The following is a 25,006-nucleotide window of genomic DNA, read 5'->3' on the forward strand; positions in this document are numbered from 1 at the left end:
GTTTTTTTGTCTTTTTGAGACAGGGTCTCACTATGCAGTTCATACTGGCCTTGAGCTCACTTTGTAGCCCAGGCTGGTCTCAAACTCACAACGATCCTCCAGCCTCACCCTCCCAAGTGCTGGGATTACAGGTGTGCGCCACCACACCTGGTAAGAATGTGTGTCTTCTCAAACAGGGAATTTTATGCAGTGGGAAAAAAATTGTAGAGTCAGTTTGGCTTCTGTCCATTGTAGTACCTAGGGAGTTGTCTCACCTTGGGTGAGTCACTATATTTTAAATCTCAGGTTTACAACAGTAAAATACTGCCAATTATAAGCTTTATAAGCTTGTTGCAAGCATTACATGAGAAAGCCCAAGCATTGAGCCTGGAACAGTCAGTTTTGTTTTTTACTTTGTTTCCTTCCTGTATAATCTTAGAACCTTTTGAATTGGTGTTGTTTAATGTTATTCTCCTCACCATTCTAGGGAGGTAGAATTTCACTGAGATGTTGCCAGGCATTTATAAATTCCTTGGAAGTGTGGAGGTTGTTCTTAGTAATACATATGAATAGTTGTACTTACGTCCCCTTTCACCTTCACTATAGTGTAACAGAATTAAGAGCCTTTGCCCCAGAGTATTATAAGCACAAGTGGTATTCTAGTACAGGTAGTCTGGCCAAATTGAATGTGTGCATTATAGACCTGATTGGAGAAGAAAAGAAACTTAAGCTTTTTGATCATTTTCTAATTTGATAATACATTAAATATTTCAGCTTTATCCCCAAATATAGTTGTGTAGCTTGGGGTATAGTTCAGTGGCACGGTGCCTGCCTGGCAAGCACAAGGTCCTAAGTTAGATTCCTGGTACCAAAAAAAACAACAAAAAATACCTTTTACAAAAATTGTGCTATACTTACGTTGATTTACCTGGGCACATCTGTATACCTTTACCTACAGTAGTAATATCTGAGTGTCTGTTATGGGCAGGGGCCAGGGGCTGGGGATTTAGCTCAGCAGCACAGCACCTGCCTGGTAAGTGCAAGGTCGTGGGTTTGATTCCTGTTACTGGAAGAAAAACAAAAACAAAACAAATTAAAAAAAAATATGACTCCCTCCAACCCTTCCACTAGAGAAGTATTAGTTTAGGTATCAGCCTGGGAGGTACCTATGAGTGTTGTCCAGAGCCAGACCACCTGGGTTTCAGATCCTATACTGTCACCTACTGTGACCATGGGGAAGCCGTCTTCCATGTGACTGAGTCACTGTATCTGTAGTACTTGGGTAATAATTCTATCTTAACTCACGGTGTTAAGAGAATTAAATGAGTTAATATTTGAAAAACTCTTAGAACACTCCCCATTTCAAGTACTGTGAAACTGTTAAAAATATGTAGTCTAAAGAGCAGAATGCTAGTGCTCAGGAAAATATATGACTATATATGTGGGCCAGGGTTTTAGCTCAGAGGCACGGTACCTGCCTGACAAGCTGAGGCCTTGATTAGATTCCCAAACAAAAAATAAAAGAGAGAGAGAAACTATATATGCTATATCTTTTATGATCAGGTAAATTCTTCAAGATAGAGGAACTTAATGTGAATTGTGTGACTAATGTAAGAAACTTAAAAATCCAAGAGATCACAATTTGGATAGGTGGAATTCAGACAATAAAGAATAGGCCTAATATGAGGGGTATTTTGTGAACAAATAGAATTAGAGTATAAATAAACCAAGTAAGTTGTAGAGTAAGTAAAAATATCCTAGAAGCTATTTAGGAAGATAGATTTGGACAAGTTGTTGTAGCAGTCTTTTGTCACAATGATAAAGCTTTGAGACTTACTTGTAGATGTAAGCTCTCCAACATTTATAATGGAGAAGCTTATGAATGATTTTGTAAAAATTGCATAATGCAGTGCATGGAAGAAGATAAGCATTCGGTAATGTTAGCTAATATTAGTAGTAGCTAAAATGACTTCAGCATTTCACTGTATGGATGTGCTATATTTGTGTATTATTAACTAATTAGCTATTAATGAACATTTAGGTTATTTTACTGTGTTTTCACCGTTTTCCCCCTTATAGTTACAGTTAGTGCCGATGAGTACCCTTGCCATAAAATTATCAGGTATAACAACCATAGCTCCAAAGGAGAGACTGTGGGCCATTCTTTAAACTTGCCATTGGAGGATGGTCATAAGTTAGAGGATGATAGAATGGAAATGACTGACTATACCAGCTCCAGTACAGTCCCCTCTGCCACAAAATATCTACAACACTGATGACAAAAAGGTTATTATGTTATTAACAGCCAGCAGGAAAAAATTTATTAGGGAGCTCTTCTGTGAGTTATAAGATTAAAAAAAACAGAAGAAGAAAAAGTAAGGGGATTTGGGAAAGATAATTCAGTGTGCAGAGCAAGATAATAAATGAGACCAGAGGTGTTTACATTATGACACATATGAGCCTGCTGGTCATAGAACCCCAAAGGAAATATGAAGACAAAACATGGCAGATTAGTGGGGAATATGGGCTGACAAGGGAAGTAGAATATATTTTCTAAGTTTTCAAACGTTACTGACACCTGGGCAGAGTGGTGTACACCAGTATTTCCAGCTACTTGGGACGCTGAGGCAGGGAAATCACTTGTGCCCTGGAATTCAAGACTAGCCTAGGCAGTGTAGTGACCCTGTCTCAAACTGCCCAAACAGCCAAAAACAGATACACTTTGGTGGCTTCAGAATTGTGATCACGATACTAAAGTTGGAATGGAAAGTCAGTTTTGGAGAGAAGATGAGTTCAGTTTAAAGATGCCTGAAAAAAGTTAACCTTTTTATTTAAATTTTGAATAAGATTCAGATTTTAAGTTCTATGTGGCTTTGATTTTAAAACCATAATGAAAATGAGTTCAAATAATTACACAGCTAATAGTAAGTGATAAAGTTGAGATTCAAATCCAAAGTTCCTGTTCTTCGGTCCTATGCTACAATGAGTGGAAGAAGTCTTTCATTTACCTTTACAGTGGCACGTGGGTCCATGAACACTTTTGTTTATGAACAGTTTGGTTTATAAACAAAAGCATTGTGGCAAAGTTTTGTTTTTATTTGCAAACTACGTCGGGTGACAACTACAACCATCTTCCCTGCACACAGACACAACCTTTTCAAAAATCATAGAACAAATTAAGTTCATGAACTGTGGCACCACTGTATTGTCATAACATGTATTTGGTCTTCTCACTTTCCAGGTTCTTTTACTTTTTATTTACTTGTTTTTCTGCCCTTTTCAGTGTAATTTTTGAATTGTGTAATGAACAGTCTGGAGTAGTATTGGACTTTAAAAGCAGGCATTCTTGGATTTATCCCAGCTGTGCCGTTTATATCTTACCTGTGGATTTCTTTAGTTAATTGCTAAACCTGGTGACCTTTTCTTAGTTCTTAATTTCTTTGGTTGGCCCACAGCAAAAAAGTTCTTCCTGAAATTTACATTTCTTAAATAATTCACTATCCTAGCTTCTTGTTTTACTTTTCTTCTATGCATTTTCTTGTGTATCAGTACACTTAACGTGATGTATTTCTGCATAGATCTGAATTTAGCTCTCTGTTCTTTTTTTTAAAAATATGTCAACTAACCCTGGATTCTAAGTGTATTTCCTCTTCAATAATATTATTCTAGTCTCTCTTTTCTGTCTTTCTAGTCTTATTTCAAGCCTTTTCAGTTTTTCTGTACAACTTTGTAGGCCTAGTCCTGTCCTTGCTGATCCAGCTTCCTTCCTATCTCCCAGTGCTGTTCTCTGAAAATACAGATCTACTCTTTCTTATTGCTTACAACCTTTTGGTGGTCCTCCTTTATCAATAGTACTACTTCTTAAGTTATTTCTTATGGTGAATTAGGTACTACTTCTTAAGTTATTTCTTATGGTGAATTAGGCATTTCTCCAGGGGAAATAAAGAGGTTCAGTGTTACATGGAAGAAACTTAAGGAAAAAGAACGTCACATGGGTTTGGAGAGTACTTGAATAAACACAACCAGCCTTTTTGGTTGAGCGTGCTGGCGTGCATTGTGAATATACAGAGAGTAGAATGTAATATTTCCCACATATGCCTGACGTGACATACCTTTTTTTAAAACTGTGTGTGTGTGCACCTAAGTTTTGGAACAGGTTTTATTAAGACCTATACAAAATGAAGTCCATAGTCTTTTTTTTTTTTTTTCCATAGTCTTATAGACATAGAGTCCTGGGATCCTTTGAATTCAGACTTCCCCCTGGCATTGACTGTACTGAGTTGTTCCCCAAGCACCCTTGGGGTCCAGTATTTCAAGACTTCAATGGCTTCACCTGTCTGTTATGAGAAACCCCTACTATTGCTGAAGCTGCTTTGGCTGATTCATGCAGTTGTTATGCTTCCTAAGCACTCTTATTGCAGTGCACTTGGCAAGACCTTCCATTTTATCAGGTGTCACATGGAATTGTTCTTTGCTTTATTTCAAGTTCTCCAGTACACTCTGAGCTCCTTTCATTTCTGTGACATTTGTACTCATGATAGTTATTAAATACACAACAAACAGTTGAATCATAGAAATGCAGAGGCATTTAGAATGATACTGTTATTCATACAACTAGTAAGTCACCAGAAGGCACTTAGTGTAGCTTAGAAATTTCTTACATTCTTTGTTCTTAAAGTAAGTTAGGAGGATACTGTCAAATCCCATACTCTAAGGAAAATGTGTTCCAGATCTAGACAAGAACTTACAAAAAATTACTTAAAATTTTCTTCTCAGTGCTGGGGATCAAACCCAAAGTTTTGTGCACGCCAGGCCAGTTTCCTGCCATTGAGCTACATGCTTTGATTTTCTTTGTGATTTTAGTAATTTGTATGCACTAAATAGGAATCTTTTTCTTGGGTAAGAATGTAAATAATATTCTGTCTTTAATGAAAACAATATTTGGTTATAAATTAAAAATTGAATTTTTCCTTTTTTCTCACAACTTAAATTTCACATTGAAATGGTTCATCTACAGTTGTTAGGATAAGGAACATTATTTTGTGAAACATTGTTTAATATAGTTCTCTTTCCTTAGGCATCTTTCTTAACAAAGAAGTTAAATATTGGTGGGAAAAGAGTAAACCTTGCCATTTGGGTAAGTTAACCTTTTTAACTATGTGAGTAAAAGTATCTGCCTGTTCTTGGTATTCTATTAACTAAATACCTTAAGGAATAGGAGTTTGAATTTCTCACATTTTTAAAGTTAACTGAAAGTTAGCCAAAAAATTAACAGTATTCCTAAATTCTGGTTAAGAGTTATATTTGGAATACAGTTTTTTGTTTGTTTTTGGAATACAGTTTTATATTTGAATATTGATGTCTTAACTTGTTAGCTACAAATGGTCTGCTCAGGGATTTCATTGGAGGTCACGGTGGATAGTGAAACCCCCTCACCCAGTGTCTCTGTGTGCCAGGCTCTAAGGGAATGACGGTGGAAAGTAGAGCGAGGGTTATGCTCTAAGACTCCTTTAAGGGGGTGGTCCCGAGGTGTGGTGTCTTCCCATCTCTTGTCCCTGTGTGGAAAGCCTAAGTTTGGGGCAGAGCTTACTCTGGGCTTATCATGCAGTATTGATCATTTTAATCCTTTGGCAACAGAACTGGTTTTTTAGTGGGGATAGTGCCAATGAGAAGAGTTGGGAGGAGGAAAGTAGCGTTTGTCTAATCGTAACATTACCTAGGACTTACAACTTGACTGTAAAAATAATTTTGTTTTTATAAACTTTTTTGAATAGTGTTTTGGGGTTATCTGACTTTATGCCCTAGTTTCCAATTAATCAAAAGTTGAAATAGTTGTATCTTTTTGTTCTTATCTAATAAATATTCGTTGCTTTATTTAGGATACGGCAGGTCAAGAGAGATTCCATGCATTGGGTCCAATTTACTACAGAGATTCAAATGGAGCTATTTTAGTTTATGATATAACAGATGAAGATTCTTTTCAGAAGGTATTTTGGTTCACTTTATGAAGTTACTTAATCAGAAGAACAAAACTGATTTTTCGTGTCTCTCTTACTGTGCCTTTGCTCACTAGAATGATTAGTTTTAAAAGTGTAAGTGTATATTTGTGTATTAAGTGGTGACCACTCAGTTTTTTTATTGGAATATTTAATTTACACTAGAGTACTTGATGGCTTAGTACATGGCTTTATCAAATATGACGGGAGGGAAATAAAGTTAATCTTCAGAAAAATAAGGGAATTGGTTTCTTCTTAAACGTCATTCATTGCTTTGATTCCAAACATACTGGGCATCTGAAAACTTGGTGTGCGTGCACAGGCGCTGTCATTATGAGAGAAAAAGGTAGAGCAAAAGCAAGTTTAAGCTCTTTTTCCTCACCAAATATCCTGGAAGCTGTAATAAAAACTTCTAAAAGACAGTCTAGATAGTGCTTATTTAGTTTCATTTTTAAAAAATGCTTCTTTAAAATTACCAGCAAATGTGGGGTTTTTAAAGTTGTTTGGGACCAAAAATGAGTTAACATTGAAATTACCTTTGAATCCTCACAACAATTAGAATGAGTTACTTATTTGACTTTTCCTCCTAAAACCTTGTTTGAAATAAATTTGTGAGCAGTGTATAATGAAAGGGGATAATTTCCAAGGCAGAAGCTTTTCTTGTCCTGAATTACAGGTTCTTGTTGAAAGTACTTCTTTTCAGTTTAGTTTTTGTTTTGTTTTCTCTTAATTTTCCTCAATTAAATGTAATGGAGTGGATACCAAGTTAGTTCTTGCATTATTAATTACATGGCAGAGTAGGAAAATGAAACTGTAAGTAGCTTGCTAACTTAACAGTTATTTTGGGGTCTGCTGTTTGATGGTATTTTCTCCTTGACTTTCTGCATAAAAAGAAATGATTTAAATACTTTATTGATTAAAAGCAAATTGAACCTGGTAGGTAGAAAAGTAACAAGTTATCTGTGGCTGCCTTACAAAATCCCCAAAACTTAGTGGCTTAAAATGACGATTTATTACTCTTCATGATTTTGCGGATTGACCAGGCAGTGCCTCTGCTATATATGTTAGCAGTGGAATCACTCATTGGACTAGGAATGTGACTGGGTCTGGAATGTGCAAAAAGATCTGGTTTTCCTTCCCTTGGTCTGCCATTCTTTGTGTGGTCCTCTCCACACACACCCTCATCATTCTGTATTCTGTCCTAAGCATTTTATATGATAACAGGATTCAAAGAACACAAAAAGTAGAAGCTGCTAGGCCTTCATAGGGTGTAAGTCTGTAACTGACTGAGCATTACTTCCGTCACATCCTCTTGGTCAAAGCAGGTTACAAGGTAGCTGTAACTCAAACACTGGGAAATCTGACTCCGATTTGGTAGAAGGATGAACAGAGAATCTATGCCTAACTTTGATTTATCACAGAATATATAGGAATTAAGATTAGGACAGCTATGGAAGAGGATCTAGTGGGAAATCAGTAAGCAATTTTATTTTTGTGGGTGGGGACAGAACCTAGGGCCTTATGTGCTAGGCAGGTGTAATGTACCACTTAGCTGCAACTCCAGCTGCAGTAACAATCTTTTTTAAAAATTTGGTTAGTTCAGCAAATTGTGATACTGTGTGAACAGGAATAAAATAATACGTTAATTGGATTTGGTGTGTTTCTTTTGAGGTGATGAGAATGTGCACTTTATACCAGTACTGTCATTTTTTTCTTATGTGAAACTAAATTAAATGCTTTGAAAACTTTATACGTATGTGAATGAAGGAAAAAGAGGGGGCTGTACCAAGAAGACGGTGATTCAGCCTGTTACAAAGATAAGGTGATAATGTGTAGCTTGGCTTTTAGAAGGATTTCAGGTTTACTAAAGATAGTTCCTCTGCATTCTTGCAGAGAATAAGAGTGTAGAACTGTTACATTTATACCATAGGACCAGATGACGGAAAGTGCTTACCACGTATCTACTGTAATCTTTGTAATTTTTTTAAGGAATGTGTATAAATTCTTTGTGGTTTGATTGCCTACAGATTGATTACAAGAAGTGAAAGCCTAATTTGTTCTTTATCCTATGGTTTCTTGTAATCCTGCTATTTTATAATATTTAAAAGCGTAAATTAAAAAGATGAATTTGCTTAGTTCCAGTGTACTCCTGTGTTTACTGCTGTGCTTTGTGGGTAATAGAACTCTGTTCTAGAGTTGTTGTATACCAGTGGTTCTCTATCACAGAATGAGAGCAGGTCTTCCCACTATATGAGTGCGGTTGCAAATAATACGGTAATAATTGATCCTTAAGCCAGTCGTTCATATTAATACCTACATATGTGAGCTGTTACACAAAAGTCTGAGGTATTTCCACAATGTTGCCTTTTTAGGTGTTGTAATAGTAATTCTAACAGGATTTGTTTTAATGTTTTCTGTTTTATATACACAGGTAAAAAACTGGGTCAAAGAATTACGGAAAATGCTGGGAAATGAAATCTGTTTATGTATAGTTGGTAAGCATCATTGGTTTTTTAAAAACATTTGTTGTTACTAAAGACATAGTAAACAGTCATTCTTGTTTTAAAGCGAGAAAGGAAGAATTGTGGCATCTTAATGTTTAGTATTTTAGAATAATTTAAGATTTGGAGGTAATTTTTCCGGGAAACTCAAATGCTACTTCAGGGAATTCCTTGGGTAACAAATAAAAGCTAAATGTGCAAGGATTCAGCTTCCCTAGTCCTCAATTCAACCCGTACCTCGTAGTGTTTTCTTCATATGAACTGATAGCATACTCCTTGTAACCTTCACTTACTGCTTTCTGTTGTGAGCGTTGTGTGTGTGTGTGTGTGTATATGTACATGCAGTGCTAGGGATTCAACCCAAGGCCTCACTTGTACTGGACAATGCCTAAATATTGAGCTGCATCCTCCAGCCTCACTTAGTGATTTTTTAAAGTGAAAAATTTTTGTTTGTTTGGGTTGTTTTTCTTTTGTCTTTTTGAGACAGGGTTTTAATATGCAGTTCAGGCTGGCCTTGAACTCACTTTGTACCTAGCCTGTCCTCAAATGCACAGTGATCCTGTTGTCTCAACCTCTTGAGTGCTGGGATTACAGGCGTGCACTACCACACCCGGCTGTTTGTTTTTGAGACGGTCTCACTGTGTGTGCCAGGCTGGCCTCAGCCTCTGTGTTCCTGCTACTTCAGCTTCCCAAATGCTATTACTGCACAGCCATGGGTATCATGGTGCTAAGAGCAGGTACCACCATGCCCATCGCATTTAGAGAACTTTGTATTGAAAAATGAAATGTGTGCAGAGAAGCATACAAATTTCAGTAAAAATATAATTTTCACACAGTGATTTCACAAGGTGTAAACAGTGCCCTGGGACCCCACTTCGGCCCCTTTTGCGTATCTTTCTTATCTCAGGACCATCACAGTTACCTTCTCTTCATACCCTACCCTGCTACTGTCCTGACTCCTACATAACTTAGTTCTGTTTTAAATTTTTTCTTAGTGGAATCATTTACTATGGACTCTTTTCATGTGTGGCTTCTTTGGTTTTACATTATGTTTACAGGTAGCCTCTGTAGTTGTAGGTTATTTCATTCCCTTTGCTATTCAGTACTTTTTTATGAATATTCCAGTTTATCCATTTTGCAATTATTTTGTTCTATTCCCTGTAGTAGTCAGTGTTTCTCTTTTTATTACTAACTTCGAAATAATACTACTAACTTACAGGATTGTAGTGAAGGTTATGTAATGATGCGGGAAACACTTGGCAGAGACGTCAGCATTTGACAAGTGCTTACTCCTTTCCCTTTCTGTAAGACAGAAAACATTTGAAGCCTACTTGGATGGTTCATATAAAGTCTTACATTCTTTAGATCAACTATTTTTCGTTTGGCTTACCTCGCAGAGATTCTCATCATGATTGTTTCTCTGTAGGTTAATTCTAGCCTGAAACATAGGATCTTCCTGGTTCACCCTCCCGAAAGTGGGGATTGTAGGCCTGAGCCACCATGTCTAGTTTTTTTCTGTATTCTACTATTAACAGAGTGGCTTCTCCTCTTCCTCAGCGTGAATGTGTGTTTAACCTTCATTGTACTGTACCTTGAAGTACGTGTGTACTGTTGTGGTTGTCCTCACTTTCAAGTCTATTAAGCCTATTAGAAAATTCCCCGATTCCTGTGTGTAGTTGCAGAGTAGTATCGAAACAGGAGCCTCAGAGCCTTACTTGTGTAGCTTTCTTGCCTTTGAAAGAAGGTAAAAACTACAAAAGATTTTAAGCTTTGGAAGAATGTCAGTCACTCACAGGTCATTTTTTTTATAACGTAATCTGTACTGATTGTTCCAAGTAGCAGTAGTTATGTCATAGAAGGCTTTTTCAGTATTTTAATTTAAACTAATATTTAGGTTATAATGGTTATAATATTTAGGTTAAAATGGTTATAATAGTTAATACCTTATTAAAATTAGTCATAATATTAAATGACAAAACAATGTCTGATTTCCCCTTAACATTCTTTTGATGCTGTAAAATGACTACCTACTTTTAATATCTTCACTGTTTTTTGTAAGTGGTGATGTTTCTGGTGGAATTTAGAAAATGTGGCATTAAAGATCTAGAAAATAAATTCATAGTGTTTTGGTTAATGGGAGCAACAAATCTAGCCATCTTTAAGAGAGACTTCCTTGTTTACCTTTTTAGAGGCAGAATCTTGTGCCTGGTTGTTGGAACTACCTGCCACCAGATGGTGCTTTTTGCATTCTTTATAGAATAAAACAACTTGTTTTCCTACTGGTTACTGTGAGATATATTGGCTATAATATTTAACAAATTAAACATTTGATTGACAAAACATAAAATAGGACATTAGAATAATATGGAACTTGCTGAGGTGGAAAGCTGCTCAAAGAAGACAAAACTCCTTACTGGCTTTATGGGTACCGACTGAGCTTCATAGTATTCTTTAGTTCCTTCCTTCTCATCATTAGACTATGGTGGTAAATAGTTTCTTGCAACGGGCAGCAATGAAGTGCCTACATTATTTCAGGTTCTCAATATACAGAACCTCTGGACTTACACTTCTTGGTACTAAACAGTAGAACTTTCATTCTACTGTGCTTCAATGCTTTATCTGAAATGTATCTAAAATTGTCTTAAGACTATAAAGTCCCAAAGGGAGAAAACACACCATAATTATAAGATTGCTCCCCAAATAGCATAATAGAAGAAAGGAAAACATTTGATGTATACTTTCTTGGGGATATTTTTCCCCATTTTTTTCTGTTGTTTCTGTTACATTTATTTATTTATTTATTTGTTGTCTTTTTGAGACAGGGTCTCACTATGCAGTTCAGGCTGGACTTGAACTCACTTTATAGCCCAGGCTGGCCTCAAACTTGCAGCAGTCCTCCTGCCTCAGCCTTCCTAGTGTTGGGATTACAGGCATGCGCTACCACACCCAGCTCTATTCGCTTTACCACTGTGTCCAACCAACTCACATCCTACACTCAATAAGCAATCTGCGTTTTACAGCATCTTCATTTTTGTTTTGATGGCTTTTTAGCATAATCTCAGGTTGGTCCTATTGTTTTGAGGAGAAACTTTCAGGAATTTTAAATCTTCATGATATACATAAAGTTCTAATAAAAAGCCAGTCACAATTATTTTTAAACAAATAATACAGACATGTTACAATTCCTGTGGTGGAGGAGTACTTAAAATCCATGTATTTTAATGCTTACTTTAACCAGTTTATATTATCCAGGAAACCAGAGTACTCTTAGGGTTCCAAAGGCTAGCCTGATATATTTTAGTAAACTATGAGAGAACCATACTTAATTATTAACTGGCTTTAAGTTAATGGAGGAATAAAGAAAAATTTTGTTCTTTGAACCACTTATACTTCATTAGAAATTGTATGTTTAGTCCTAGATTACCCAGAGAATCCCTTGTCCCTTGTATATCCTAAATCAAAGAATAGGACCCTTCTCTTTGGAAAAGTTGTTTTTCTCTGACAGACTGTAGATTCAGCATGGACATGCTGCAGCATTTCTCCTTTTAAAGGAGTTGAGGCGTTCACCTGGACAGTCATGAACAACTCTCATATCATGGGGATTAACTTTATAGTTTTGAGACAGGTCTGGAAGAGTTTGTATAATCTTCTCAGGTAACTAGAATGGCAGTTGTATGTTTAGAATTGACTAAATTTTACTATGAAAAATCAGTATTAAGATTATTATTTACTTTTCTCAAATTAGGTAATAAAATAGACTTGGAAAAGGAGAGACATGTTTCCATTCAAGAAGCAGAATCGTAAGTGTTGCGCACCTGCTACACACTCACTCCCGTTCCTTCCCAGGAGAAAGTCTTCCTCTTTGTACAGTGTGCTTCACCATTTAGGTATTACTCAAACCTCTTAAGATGGATTGAGTTGTTAAGAGTCAAAGAGGCATGTTTATGTTGGTAATTTCTAGACTTCTGGAAATATTTAAAGATATTGCACTTTCTCTTTTAAGTTCAATGAAAAGTGTAAGAATGATGTAAAAGAAAGCTATCATGATTGGTTAGGCACTTAAAATATTTGAGTTCTAAATTAATGGATAAAAATGTCAAGTCTTGTTATATTTGTGTTATTTAAAATTTGTTTTAATGTCTACAGAGGTTGAATAGTTAAATAATCTTAATTTGACTAAACTTGGGTAAATTACTAATTTGCTAAGCTAAACTGGTAAGTCACTAAAATTACTACTATAAAATATTTCAAATGTCTAACATCAATCACTGATATTACTTCTTTTTAAGGTATGCAGAATCTGTCGGAGCAAAGCATTATCATACCTCAGCCAAACAGAACAAAGGAATTGAGGAGCTTTTTCTTGACCTTTGTAAAAGTAGGTATAGTCATATTTAATATGTTTAAAAATAGCTTTTTGAAGTATTGGTAATGTTTCTGAAGTGATGTTTTACCCTTTTTTGTTAAAGACCACATTGATAATTTGTCACATCTACTGATGCTATTATTTAATATTCTTAACTCATTTTTAAAAATCTTAAATGCCAACTGTAGCCCTGTTCTTAATCTCTGTGAAATCAGAGGAGTAATATATTTTCATAAAAAATAAAAACAAAAATTGAAAAAATACATAACTAAGTAAAAATGGAAGAAAAATTCATAGATTAAAACACATTTAAGAGCTGTAATAGTCTGTTGCAGTGGTGGACCTTCTTTGGATCTTTATTTGACAAACTAATGAACGTTTTTGAAACAATGGAAATGTATAAACCCCTACTGGATATTTGCTGATAGTAAGATATGTTTGTTAATTTTTTAATTGTGATAGTAGTGTTGTAGTTATTTAAAACATTCCTTTTAGAGACACATAATAAAATAACTCATGAATAAAATTATGTGTCTAGGAGTTGATTTAAAATAATGGTAGGGATGCTTAGGGGGATGAATAAAATAGAATGATGGATTTTCATTATGCTGTTTTTTTCTACTATAAATATAGAAATATGTTTGAAAGTTTACATATTAAATTTTTTTAAAAGAGAAAGGAAATTAGGTTTGTTTCTATATAACCTGAAAAGTCATTTCCCATATTAGTAATAGGGTGCATATCATATTTAAGAAAAATCTAATCTATGGAACAATGGATTGAAATAACTTTTGGAGAATTTGATGAAACTATGGTTTTTCTCTCTTAAAAAATACATAAACACACAAACACAAATTTTGGATTAAATATCAGTTTTAGGAAACTTTAAAGTCACTCATAATTCTGGAGTACTGATTTTATAAATAAGGCAACATTAGCATCACTTGTGACTGTTACAAATGCAATTTCTTGGCCCTTCTACAAACCTCCTGAATCAGAGTCTCTGGATATGGTAACCAGAGTCTGCCCACACAGATCTGTTGTATACCAAATGTGAGAATCAACCTGGGCTTGGTGGTGCATACCTGTGATCCCAGCACTTGGGAAGCTGAGGCAGGAGGATTTTTATGAGTTTGAGGCCAGTCTGGGCTACACAGTGAGACTCTGTCTTAAAAAAAAAAAAAGAGAAAGAGCCATTGCTATAATATAATCATGGAAGGATTTGTTAAAATGAATATTTTGATGTGGTAGAGTGCTTGTGACTTAACGTTCCCTTTTCTGCAAGTACTCGAGTGGTGGTTGTGTCAATCTTCAGACCATACTTTGAGCAGACAACTCTAGATCAGTGGCTTAACAATATGATAAATCTTGCACGTTTAAAAACTTTTCAGTATTCCCCATGTTTATTTAAAAATCATGTTACAGATACAAGCACTAATGTTTTTTGTACATTTTTGAAACATAGCTAAACACAGAAATTTTGACAGATTGAGAAAAAGTAGGAAGTTGTAGTGTTTTCTTTCATCTCATTGGATTGTCTCACACATTTTAATTTGGAAGCCATTCTTCATAAGCAGTGTCTGGACCCAAATTTACAAGTATTTGCTCTGTTTTAAGGATTTGCTCTTTTTCTTTTCTCATTTTGCCAGATACGTACTGTGCAAGTATTTTCTCCGAGTCTGTCCTGAATTTTCATTTTCTTCCATCATGTCCTTCAAAGAGCAGAAGTTTTAAATTCTACTGAGGTCCAGTTAATAATTCTTTTTATGAGTTGTGTTTTTTGTCTGAGAAATCTTTGTCTAAGACAAAGTCATAAAAAATTTTCCCCTATAGAGATTTTTAGCCTGGATTCTGGAAATTTTTTTTTCTGTTTTATATTTAGGTGTGATTAGTTTTGTTTTGTTTTGTTTTCCTTTTTGCTTATGGTATTGATGTATGGGTTAAGTTTATTGTTTACATACAGGCATCCAGTCCTCATCCTGTTACCTGAGACTATTACCCTTTCTTCGTTGAAGAACCTTGGCGCATAGTCAGAAATCAGTTGTCCATGTATATGGAGTCTTTCCTGGACTTCTCTGTTCCACTGATCTCTGTGTTTCCTCTTTCCTTCAGAGTTCTTAATTAGTGTGGCTTTATGTTATATATTTAAATTAGTAAGTCATCTAGCTGTCTTTTGAAGCCCCTTCACTTTAAATTTGTCATTCTTCCAAATATCTCCTAAGAAGCACTACATTCCTAATTGAAGAATAAATTCTGTAGACTGTCACTTGTAGTTGGAATAATTTGAATCTTGACATATTTCTGACATATTTCATTTCTTAAGGGTTATATTTGTACCCATTATTTGTTCAGAACAAAATTTTTTTCTCTGTTGCAGTCACTAAATATATATGCTTGCTATTTGCTGCTAGTTTTTAAAAAACTTTCTGGTAAAGCTTTTCTATTGAGCTAATAGTGTTCAGTGTCCAATGTTACATATAGTTTGTTGATTGAAAGTCAAAAATAACTATCATAGTTGCATATTGAAGATGCAGAAGGAGAAAACTCAAAGATTATGTTTGTAGTAATTTTTCCCTTTTACCTTTCTTAGGGATGATAGAAACAGCACAAGTGGATGAGAGGGCAAAAGGCAATGGCTCTAGTCAACCAGGAGCTGCAAGACGCGGTGTACAAATTATCGATGATGAACCTCAAGCTCAGAGTGGTGGTGGAGGATGCTGTTCTTCCGGATAACTGTGCACACCTAAGAAATTGCAAAAACAAAACTGTGGATCATTGCCCTCAACATGAAGACTGCCATATTTCAAGTCACATTATTTTACCAATGGAGTTATAGAATTAACAGTATTTTAAATTACATTTATAACACTGCAGAGACCTTAAGTGCTAAACTTAGTGGAGTTTGTGACCAGAGAATTGGCATTTTCTACAAATGTTAACAAAGCAATTACCAATGGCCTTTTTACATATTTTTTTTCTTTAATGAGAAATAATATGCATGTAGAAAAGACCTACTTAAAGGCTTCATTTATATTCTTTTAAATCAGATCTTTATTTAATAACTTATATATGTTGTTGGAATGGTTTGCAATTTTGCAGCCCTTTGTATTTTGTGGTAGTTTGAATTGTATTACTCCTGAACAGCAAACTGTTTTTGTTTTTAGTTAGCAGATACCTGAAGTACTATTTTTGCAGGGTTTGCACAGACCCCTAACTGTCTACTACTTTGATATAATCTATATACATCCTGTATGCTGAGCTGGTAAAATACATTGTAAATAACATATTAAATATTTTATCTGCTTTTACAAGCGCAAGGTGCAAAAATATATATACAATGGCCTCATTGATGACTGTAAAGTGAATTAACATTTGTTGATAATGCCTAAGCTTTTCAACTCTAATATAAAGATCATCACTCCCCCTTCACTTTTGTCTTAACTTGAAAGTGGGGTGTTTAAATTTTCACACATACTTTACTTGAAATACTGCTGTTGTCACATTTTTTGCCTCTATAAGTCCATCTGATGGTTGAACAGCAGCATTTGCCTTTTGGTTTGGGTTTTCTGTTCTTGTTTTTGTTTTAATAAAAAGAGATGACTTCTGATTTTGCTTTAGAATGGTTACCTTAGAAGAATTTGAGTGGAGCATGCTAGTTTCACTTCTGCAACAGCTTCAGTTTTCTCTTAGGCTTTATCTGTAATGGGTTTCCTGGCATGAAAAGAGAGGACAAGATTCCAGATAATAGCGACTCACCAAGACTCATTTCTCTAGCATGTTAGTGGTAATTTATGCCCCGGAAGTAGCACTTTCACATCCCCCTGAGCAAGTTCTGTTTGTTCATTGCTTGTCAGAGATGAACACAGAAAGTTTTATTCATTTTATAAGAGCTCTTCTGAGTTTCAGTGGAGGGAAGCATTTCATATAATACAGATATGGCAAACACTGGAAAGATTTATTGTAAAATTATATTCTTGTATACTTTGTAAATTAATCCTTCATTAATTTTTTTCTTTAGCATAGGGCTAAATTTAAATTTGTGAATTTTGATAGAATCAGGCACTGGTCACAAGAACACAGATTGTGGAAATTAACATAAATTGTCCTTGTTCTAATATATATATTTTTTTCATTTCTGTGATGCTTGGAAAACTAGTAAATGTTATGTCTAAGATATAGTGGTATTGGTCCCTGGATTTACTTCTCTTAAGCAGCAGTATGTAATAAAGCTGTTAGCATGTGCGGTTAAGAAGATACATGGGGTTTGGTTACTGAAGAAGCACTAGCATAGTAATTAATAGTTGAAACTTGCCCACATGGGTTACAGACTGGATGACTTGATTCCTTGATGCTATGATGCCTGAGCTTTAATGTTAAGTGTTCCGTGACCCACACTTTATGTACTTTAACTATGCCCTTGCCAGACTCACACATTGACCTCCTCTGTGTGTGTGAGGATGGTGGGACTGGGAGGAGTCAAGGAGACAAGTGAAAATTGTCATCTTTTTGGGGTGATTGTACTCTGTGTAGCTGTTGGTTCCTGTGAAGTTAGTGTTTGTATGGGGATGGAAGAGGCAGTGGGAACCATGAGTCTCATAGGAAAATTTATTTTTGCCCTTCCGTCTCTTAGAGGAAGTAGAAAAAGGCTTTGCCATTCTTGGTGTTGTAGATGGGAAATAAGTTCTTATCATTGGAGTGAAATATGGTTTGTAAACTGGAGAAGAAATTGAGCATTATTCCAAAAGAAGGTTGTAAAACCTGAATATTGGAGAGCTGTGCTTGGTTTGTACTCTCTTTCTTAACGGTATGTATTCTCAATAGGAGCCTCTGCTCCAGAGATTCTAGATAATGATTGCTGGCGTATAACTATTCTCCAAATTTTTTTCCTTATTTTCTTACAGGTTTCTCTGTATTTTTCATAGCCTGATGATTTCCTGGTCCCTTTTAAAAACCTATTGGAAAAAATTTAATAGCAACAAAAGGATATGGTATCTGTTTTTGCTTTGAAGCTCACAAGATCTTTAAGAAAGAACCAGGTGAAAGAATAATGAACGTACCAGCCAACTGCATTATATGTACAGAAAAAAGATAAAGAGATGATAAACCAAGGCTGAGGAAATTTTCTTGATACTTTCTTCATCTCTCTAATATATCTCTTGTGTTCTTGTCCCTAATTGTTCTATTAGGAAGATGGCATAAATACGATGTTGTGTAGTAAAAAATATTAAGTAGGTAGAGTTAGTATTTTTTCAACTAGTAAGTATATACACTTAACATAGATAGTTGAAAGTTGGTTTAAAATAATCATTAAAATTACCTGGATAGGAGCCAGTATAGCTCAGTGGCGTGAGCACCTGCCTGGCAAATGGAAGGTTGTGAGTTCGATTCCTGATACCACATTAAAAAGAACGAAACAAAACAAAAATAAAGAAAACAGATGAGCAATTTAAAAAAATAAAAAAATTAAATTACCTGAATATTATTATGTTAAATGTATACAATAATTGTTTTTGTAACGATGAGTATTCTGCTTCTTGTTTTACTTTGTGATTACAAAGGAAGAATACTATTTTGTAAAATACATAATGAAACAGTTTGGGGACAAACAGTAACTTGAAAAGGAAAAAGCATCATGTTACAAGAAATACAAATGTTTTGTCTTAGGGTATCTCCTGAGAATATCCTAAGGCCATGGCTGTTATTGCATTGAAAATTTTTTTTTCATATTAGCCCTATATTATTGGAGTTCATTTTCTTTATCATTAAAGTAAAAAGCCGGGCGTGGTGGTGCACTTCTATAATTCCAGCACTTGGGAGGCTGAGGCAGGAGGTCATTGTAGACCAGCCTGGGCTACAAAGTGAGCTCAAGGTAAGCTTGAACTGCATAGTGAGACCCTGTCTCGAAAAGACAAGGAAAAAAAAAAAAAGTAAAAAAATAATAATTTTAGGCCTTTAGTAACAGAAAACAAACTTGAGGAAATAGGAAAAAGGTAACAATGGAAGTCAAGTAGATACAAAATTCTACAACCTGATAGTTTCGTTTTTTTAACCTAATGGGTTTTTAAATTGCTTTGAAAACTAAATTGCCTTTATCACATAGTTTCTAAATAAGGCAGGATATGCTTTGTGCCAAATATGTAGAGCATTTTTAAAAACAAGATTGTGATATTTTTAATATATAATTTGTAATTTTGTGTATTGTAAAGTGATGCCAAGAATCTAGATCATTTTTCTTATGTATTATCCCCAGATAATATAACTTACCCTTATGATAACCACTTACATCTAGTAATAGTTTGACCTGTGCCATTAACCTTCAAAATTTACCTGGTGACTTTATGTTTGATATTGTAGAGTTTGCAGTTTTCTTTGTAGATACAGTGTGAGAAAGAAGGGAATACAAGGAATACATTTGTGACAAATTTAGAATGTTCAGATCTTCTAGAAAAGGATGTGAGTAGTCGTGATCAACAAAAGGCTAACAGCGTTTAGAGAAAAAGAGACTGAATAGATAGATGCCCAAGTACTCTTCTGAAGTACAAAATTCATTACCCAGATTTTAATAATTAAAACCTATAATTCATTGAGCTACATTTGTTTGATTTTATCATAGGCATCAATTCTACATTGTCTTTAATCACTTGTCACAGTAATATATTCGGTATTGTGGACCCAAATTCATGCTCTGCATATGTTGACTTTGATGGCCTTTCTCTTTCTAAGCAAACAAATTAATTAGTTTTGAGCAAAATTTTCCCTAATTGTATCTTGGAATAAATAATGAAAAAATTAGAAATACTCTTTAAGAGTTTCCAGTTCAAAGCAGAAATGCCTATTTTCTAAACAAATACCACTTTAATTTGATAGACCTTTTAGTACTGCTTGTGCTGTCCAAAATTTATGTATAATCTCTTCAGCAAGAAGCTCTGTGCTATTGTCAAGTTCTCTACTGCGGCATTTTCTCTTCAGTAAACAGCAAGTTAATACACCGCACACTCAGTAAGGCTCTTGTTCTTTATCTTGTCCACTTTAGAAACCTTGCACAGACTTGCAAAATTCATCACACTGAAGTTACAAGTTGAGATGGGGCCGCCTGCTGGATGGCCTTAATTCCCACTTACCATTTCTGTCTCTTGATTTTCATATTTCCTAGCAATAGTGGTATCTATCTACTTAAGAAAAAACGAATAATTTCCTTAAACGTAAAAGTGGGTAGAGCAAAAGCTAAGGCATTGCAAAAGTGAAAGTATGGTAATGTTGAAAAAAGAAGTGATTTTTGCCAAACTTTTTAATAGAAAGCTATTTTAAGAAAATATGTATAGTACTTACTAGAAATGGGGAAGTTTTCTAGTTTTTGTTTTATTTCTGTAAGGATGAATTCTAGGAAAAGGAATTTAAAAGTGCCCTTCGTGTGCTCCCCAAAATGGTAACTATTGTTCTGGGGTTAACCCCTCAATTGCCTTTGTGCTATGCATTTATATACATGTATTTACATGCAGGAATACTTAGTCTTTTGGTATTTAAATTTTTATGTAAGTTCTGTCTCACTATGCATATGTTCTGCAACTTGCTTTTTTTCTTAGCAACGTGTCCAGGAAGAAGTGTAGTAAATACCTGCCTTTTCTGTTTTATTTTCTCCTACATCTCTTTGGTGTGTTTTGCCTTTTTTTGGTTTTCTCTTCTTTTTTCTATTTTGAATATCTTTCCATGAAATCTTCCCAAAAGGAATCTGTTCAATTATGTGTATCTCATTGGCATCAGAATTTAAATACAACTCAGTCTTTAGAATTGGGGTCTCCCTTAGTCATGTAAATCTGGAAACAGGAAAAATATCTGCTTAAACCTCATTTGGAGTTTATCACTTTGAGCCTGTGGGTTCCTAGTGTATGTAATTTGGACCTGCATTTTAGCAGATTCTTTACATAGAATATGGTTTTACCTGAGGGAAGAAAGGAAAAGAGGAAAAGCACTTGTTGAGAAAAGTACAGGGTAAACTAAAACAGTCTTTATAAAATCCTGAGTAGTTTTGTATAACAGGGCTTCAGGCTACCAGCATTTCAACCTTGTTTGAGCTATGCTTTTAAAGTAAGAAACAGAAGTCCTTTTAAGATTTCTTTTTACCCACCCTCCCACATCCCTCCTTAGAGAGAACCATTGTTGATAGTTTTGTCTTTCATATATCAATTTTTAAATATATATTTGGCTTTTATGAACTTTCAGTTCTCTGAGTACAGTAACTACCCTCATGTCAGGTTCCATCCTTAGTTGAGCAACCTGGCAAGAACAAATCATACTTCTTATTTGAATCATATTTTTAAAAAACTAAATCAAGTGGCAATAACTCTAGAAGAAGTTTTCACACTTGACTGCAGTGTTTTATGTTTATTGCAAATTAAGCCTAAAGAGTAGCTAGCATTCTGGAAAGGCTTCTGTTGCTAGGGGAAATAGGGAAAGCGGGGTGCCAGTGCAAGCTCTTAATACCTGTGTAATGTGGGGAGGCTTTTTCCCCCGATTGGGAGAGCATTGCAGTATGCAGTAATTACCTGAGGCTGCTTCTCTGTCCATAACATGAGTGGTAGGACAAAAGGTTAAATTATGTGCACTCCAGAATAAGTGCATTCTTTCATATTTGACTTCTAATGTAAGTTATTTTTTGTTCGTTTGTTTACTTGGTTGGCTGGGCTTTTTGCTTTTGTTTTGGTTTTTGAAACGGTGTTGCTGTGTAGCCTAGGCTGGCCTCAAACTTGTGCAATCCGGCCTCCCAAGTGGTGGTATTATAGGTGTGCACCACCACCGCTGGCTAATGTAAATTCTAAGAGTAGGTTAAGCCCAAGTTTATGTAAGTAAAAAATTGTTTCTATATGATATTTTAAAGAATGTAAAACTTTCAGCATATTTTCTCATTCATTGGTTGAAGGTCTGCTGTGTGCCCAGTTTACATATAGCACGTCAGGGGAACTTGATAGCCACCATACTTTTCCTTTGTACTTGGAGTTTAATTTGGGAAACAGATGACCATTGCCCATAATTCCCCTTGTGATTTATCTGTGGATAGGAGGTCAGCCAGGCAAGATGTTCACATTCTGTATATGATCAAACATGTACCAGTAAGACTTTTGGGGTGAGGTAATGAGAATGGCCGTGGTTGGAATTGTGGATTTGAGGTAAAAGTGAACGGAATGTTTGTAAATAAATTTTCAAGCCAGATTGCAATAGAATAATTTATTTTCTAGCTTCCCGGGGGTAATTAAGTGATCCTTTAGCCCAAACTGCTTTTCTGAACTTCGTGGTAGCAGTGAAGAAACAAGCCTTTTTGTTTATATGAACAGCTGCATGTATGTGTGTGTTAACCTAGGAGAAACAGCAGTCACACCATTTTTTTTGCCTTTGACGTATATTGTCTCGGCACCACATGGTAACCCACACGATAATTCTTTCCCGAGTCCTGTCAGGCCCCTTCTGAATTGCTACACATTACAACTTGTATATTTCCAAATTCCTTCCTTAATTTCAGTGTGGATTCCTTTGAAATTGAAGATAAAGGTAAAAAAGATGGCTTAGTGAATATCTGCATTTTCTGATCATCTCTCCAGTCCCTTTTAAGGATATTCTTGATATTACAATGCAATAAAGTTAAATGGGGTTGAAACATTTTGGAAAGTAAAATAATGCTTCTACTTTAAAAGTCCATTAGCCAGTTGTTGAGAATTTATCCCTCTGCATTTTTATTTGTTCACAAAAGGGGAATAAGTAATGATTTTGTGTCAGGTCTTTAAAACTTAATAGTGCTGGAAAGGAAAACCTAGCAGGAACAAAATCCTTCGAACAAAATTTCTCATCTTTTCCAAAAACTGCACAACACTCCCCCCAGTTGAATCTCATATTGCTCTTTTAAGTCTGACTGTATTCTTTAACTGAAGATGTGTAATTCCTCATCATCCAAAGAGTTGAGCCACCAGCAGTGGCACAAGAAATTGATGGAGATAGTTCCAAGTGAATTCTAGGGAAGATAGTCACTGCTTTGTTAAGGAAGACAGATGACAGAGTGTGAGTTTGACGTTCTAGACTTAACGGTTCACTAAGGATTTATCTGTAGTATGTTGCCATAAGGCTGATATTTCATAGTTACTCATCAACACTGACTCCACCAAGAATAAAACTGCTCCTGCCTCTTACAGTTAAAAATTTATAAAAATATTAACTGAATTTACACTTACTTGTAAAGATATATATAAGTAGTTAGCACAGTGTGTCGTGGGAGTAAGCTTTATAAAAATTAGAGGAATTTCCTTAAATGCAGAAATGTAAACTTAAGTGTGCAGTGACTGATAGCTTCGATCTGGTGAATGACTCTCACTGTCCTTTTCTGTTGAGTTCTAGGAATATGGGTGGATTAGCTAGAGAAGTCAAAGTGGGTAAGATGTGTGATTTGGAGCATTAAAAGCTAAGAATCTTTATGTAGCCATTAAGACATATAGTGTGAAAGGATCACAGTATTCATGTGTTTTTAAAAATGCCACTCTAAGCCGTACACTGCTTTGAAAGGAAAAAAATCTATTCAATGGAAGTGGAGAGGTTTGTGGCGTTTCTAACAGAATGACAAGTCAGCTTTAACTTTATAATCATTAGGGAAGACTAGACTTGGTTCTAGATATAACCTAGTCACTTGAGGTTTAAGTAAAAACTATCTGTGATCAGTAAATTAGCGGCTGGCTATGTGGCATTTATATGAAGAATACTACGTTTTTCTTACACCACAATTTTGCTAATGCTGTCCTTGATTTCTCTTACCCCTGTGCAGCTTGCGAAATCTGGTTAGAGTGCGCTTTTGGAACCACTGAATAATGAGCTGTTCACTACTTTATCACACCTTTGGGCATGAAGTCACTGTGCATACATTTTTGCTGCCTGCTTTCTTGTTTGTTTGTTTTTCCGGTACCGAGAATGGAACTCACAACCTTGCACTTGCCGGGCAGGCTCTGTGCCGCTGAGCTAAATCCCCAGCCCCTTATCACACCTTTGGAAACAGTAGATTTAGTGTCCATGAGTTCGTCTCTGATACCAAAAAAAGTTAGTATGTGAAGTTTTTAGCTTCAGTTTTTTAAGATAGTCTACCTTTTCTTAATTTTCTGATTTCTTCACACCTTGAAATTTCACATACCTGTCACCTGTAAATTAAGTCAACACATTTAATGGGATATTCAAGGCAAATCATTGTACTTGAATGTAAATGCAAATGAATTTTTATGACTTCTGAATGTACGTACCAAGAAATGCCGTAAGGAATTGCAAGTGTGTGCCTCTTGGGAACCTGAGCTGAGAATGAAGCAAGGGATGGACAAGAAAAGAGGCAACAAATAATGTGGAGTCATAATTTCAGCACTGACACTGATTAGCCATGTGTATGGGCACTTTTTTATTTATCCAAATGAATAATTAAAACTAGATCCTGGTGATGGTATAAACTCATTGGTTAGACGTCTAAACCTCAGTTGCTTACCTTGATAGGTTAGTGGTAGTGTCATTATTAGCACGTTGGGAATATAGCTCATTTTTTGAGAGTTCTGAGTGGAGTGTAATACGTACGGCCTTTATAGAGCCCAAGAAGAAGAAGTAATTACTGAAGTAGTAAAAGAGCATCCTGGGAAGGTTGAGGAAAGGTTTAGAGTTGCTCTGGGGGAGTGTCTTAAGGCCGTGTAGGAAAATCTATCAATATTTATCCACTTTGTGGGCAATTTCAAGAGCCACTTTCTGTCTGAACTTCCCTGAATTTTCATCTTATTTTTAGCTTTTGCTTCATCTTGAGATGTTAATTAAGAGGTTAGAATTTTTATGACATCTGAAAATGGACTGGAGAATAAATACATGCTTTTGAAAGTGAAGCATCTGTTTTTTTTTTTGTTTTTTTTTTTTTTTGTACCGGGAATCGAATTCATGACCTCAGGCTTGCCAGGCAAGCTCTTATGCCGCTGAGCTATATCCCCAGTGCAAAAGGGGAGCTTCTAATTTTATGTTCTTTCATGAATAATCTCTACTGACTTGAAAGTGAGGACTGGTTTTCTTGCATGGTGTATAGCATTTAGAATTTTATTTCAATGTTTGGTTTAGATGTTTTGATTTTAAGCTTTACTGATCATTTCCCACATCACAATATTCTTTTTATT

General features: G+C 35.4%; 1 protein-coding gene across 1 annotated transcript; it reads left to right on the forward strand.

The window, feature by feature from the left end:
- Positions 1-5,056: 5,056 nt before the first annotated feature.
- Rab21 (RAB21, member RAS oncogene family) lies at positions 5,057-17,020 on the forward strand (the record flags this gene model as incomplete). The annotated part of the gene is given in 6 exon segments (XM_013517632.1): positions 5,057-5,116; positions 5,859-5,966; positions 8,407-8,470; positions 12,222-12,276; positions 12,766-12,854; positions 15,433-17,020. Coding segments are annotated over 6 exon segments (519 nt in total), but the record flags the coding sequence as incomplete, so codon positions are not given.
- Positions 17,021-25,006: the final 7,986 nt, after the last annotated feature.

The sequence above is a fragment of the Chinchilla lanigera genome, unplaced genomic scaffold, assembly GCF_000276665.1.
Source record: "Chinchilla lanigera isolate Chin_1 unplaced genomic scaffold, ChiLan1.0 scaffold00004, whole genome shotgun sequence".
NCBI classification, from domain to species: domain Eukaryota; kingdom Metazoa; phylum Chordata; class Mammalia; order Rodentia; family Chinchillidae; genus Chinchilla; species Chinchilla lanigera.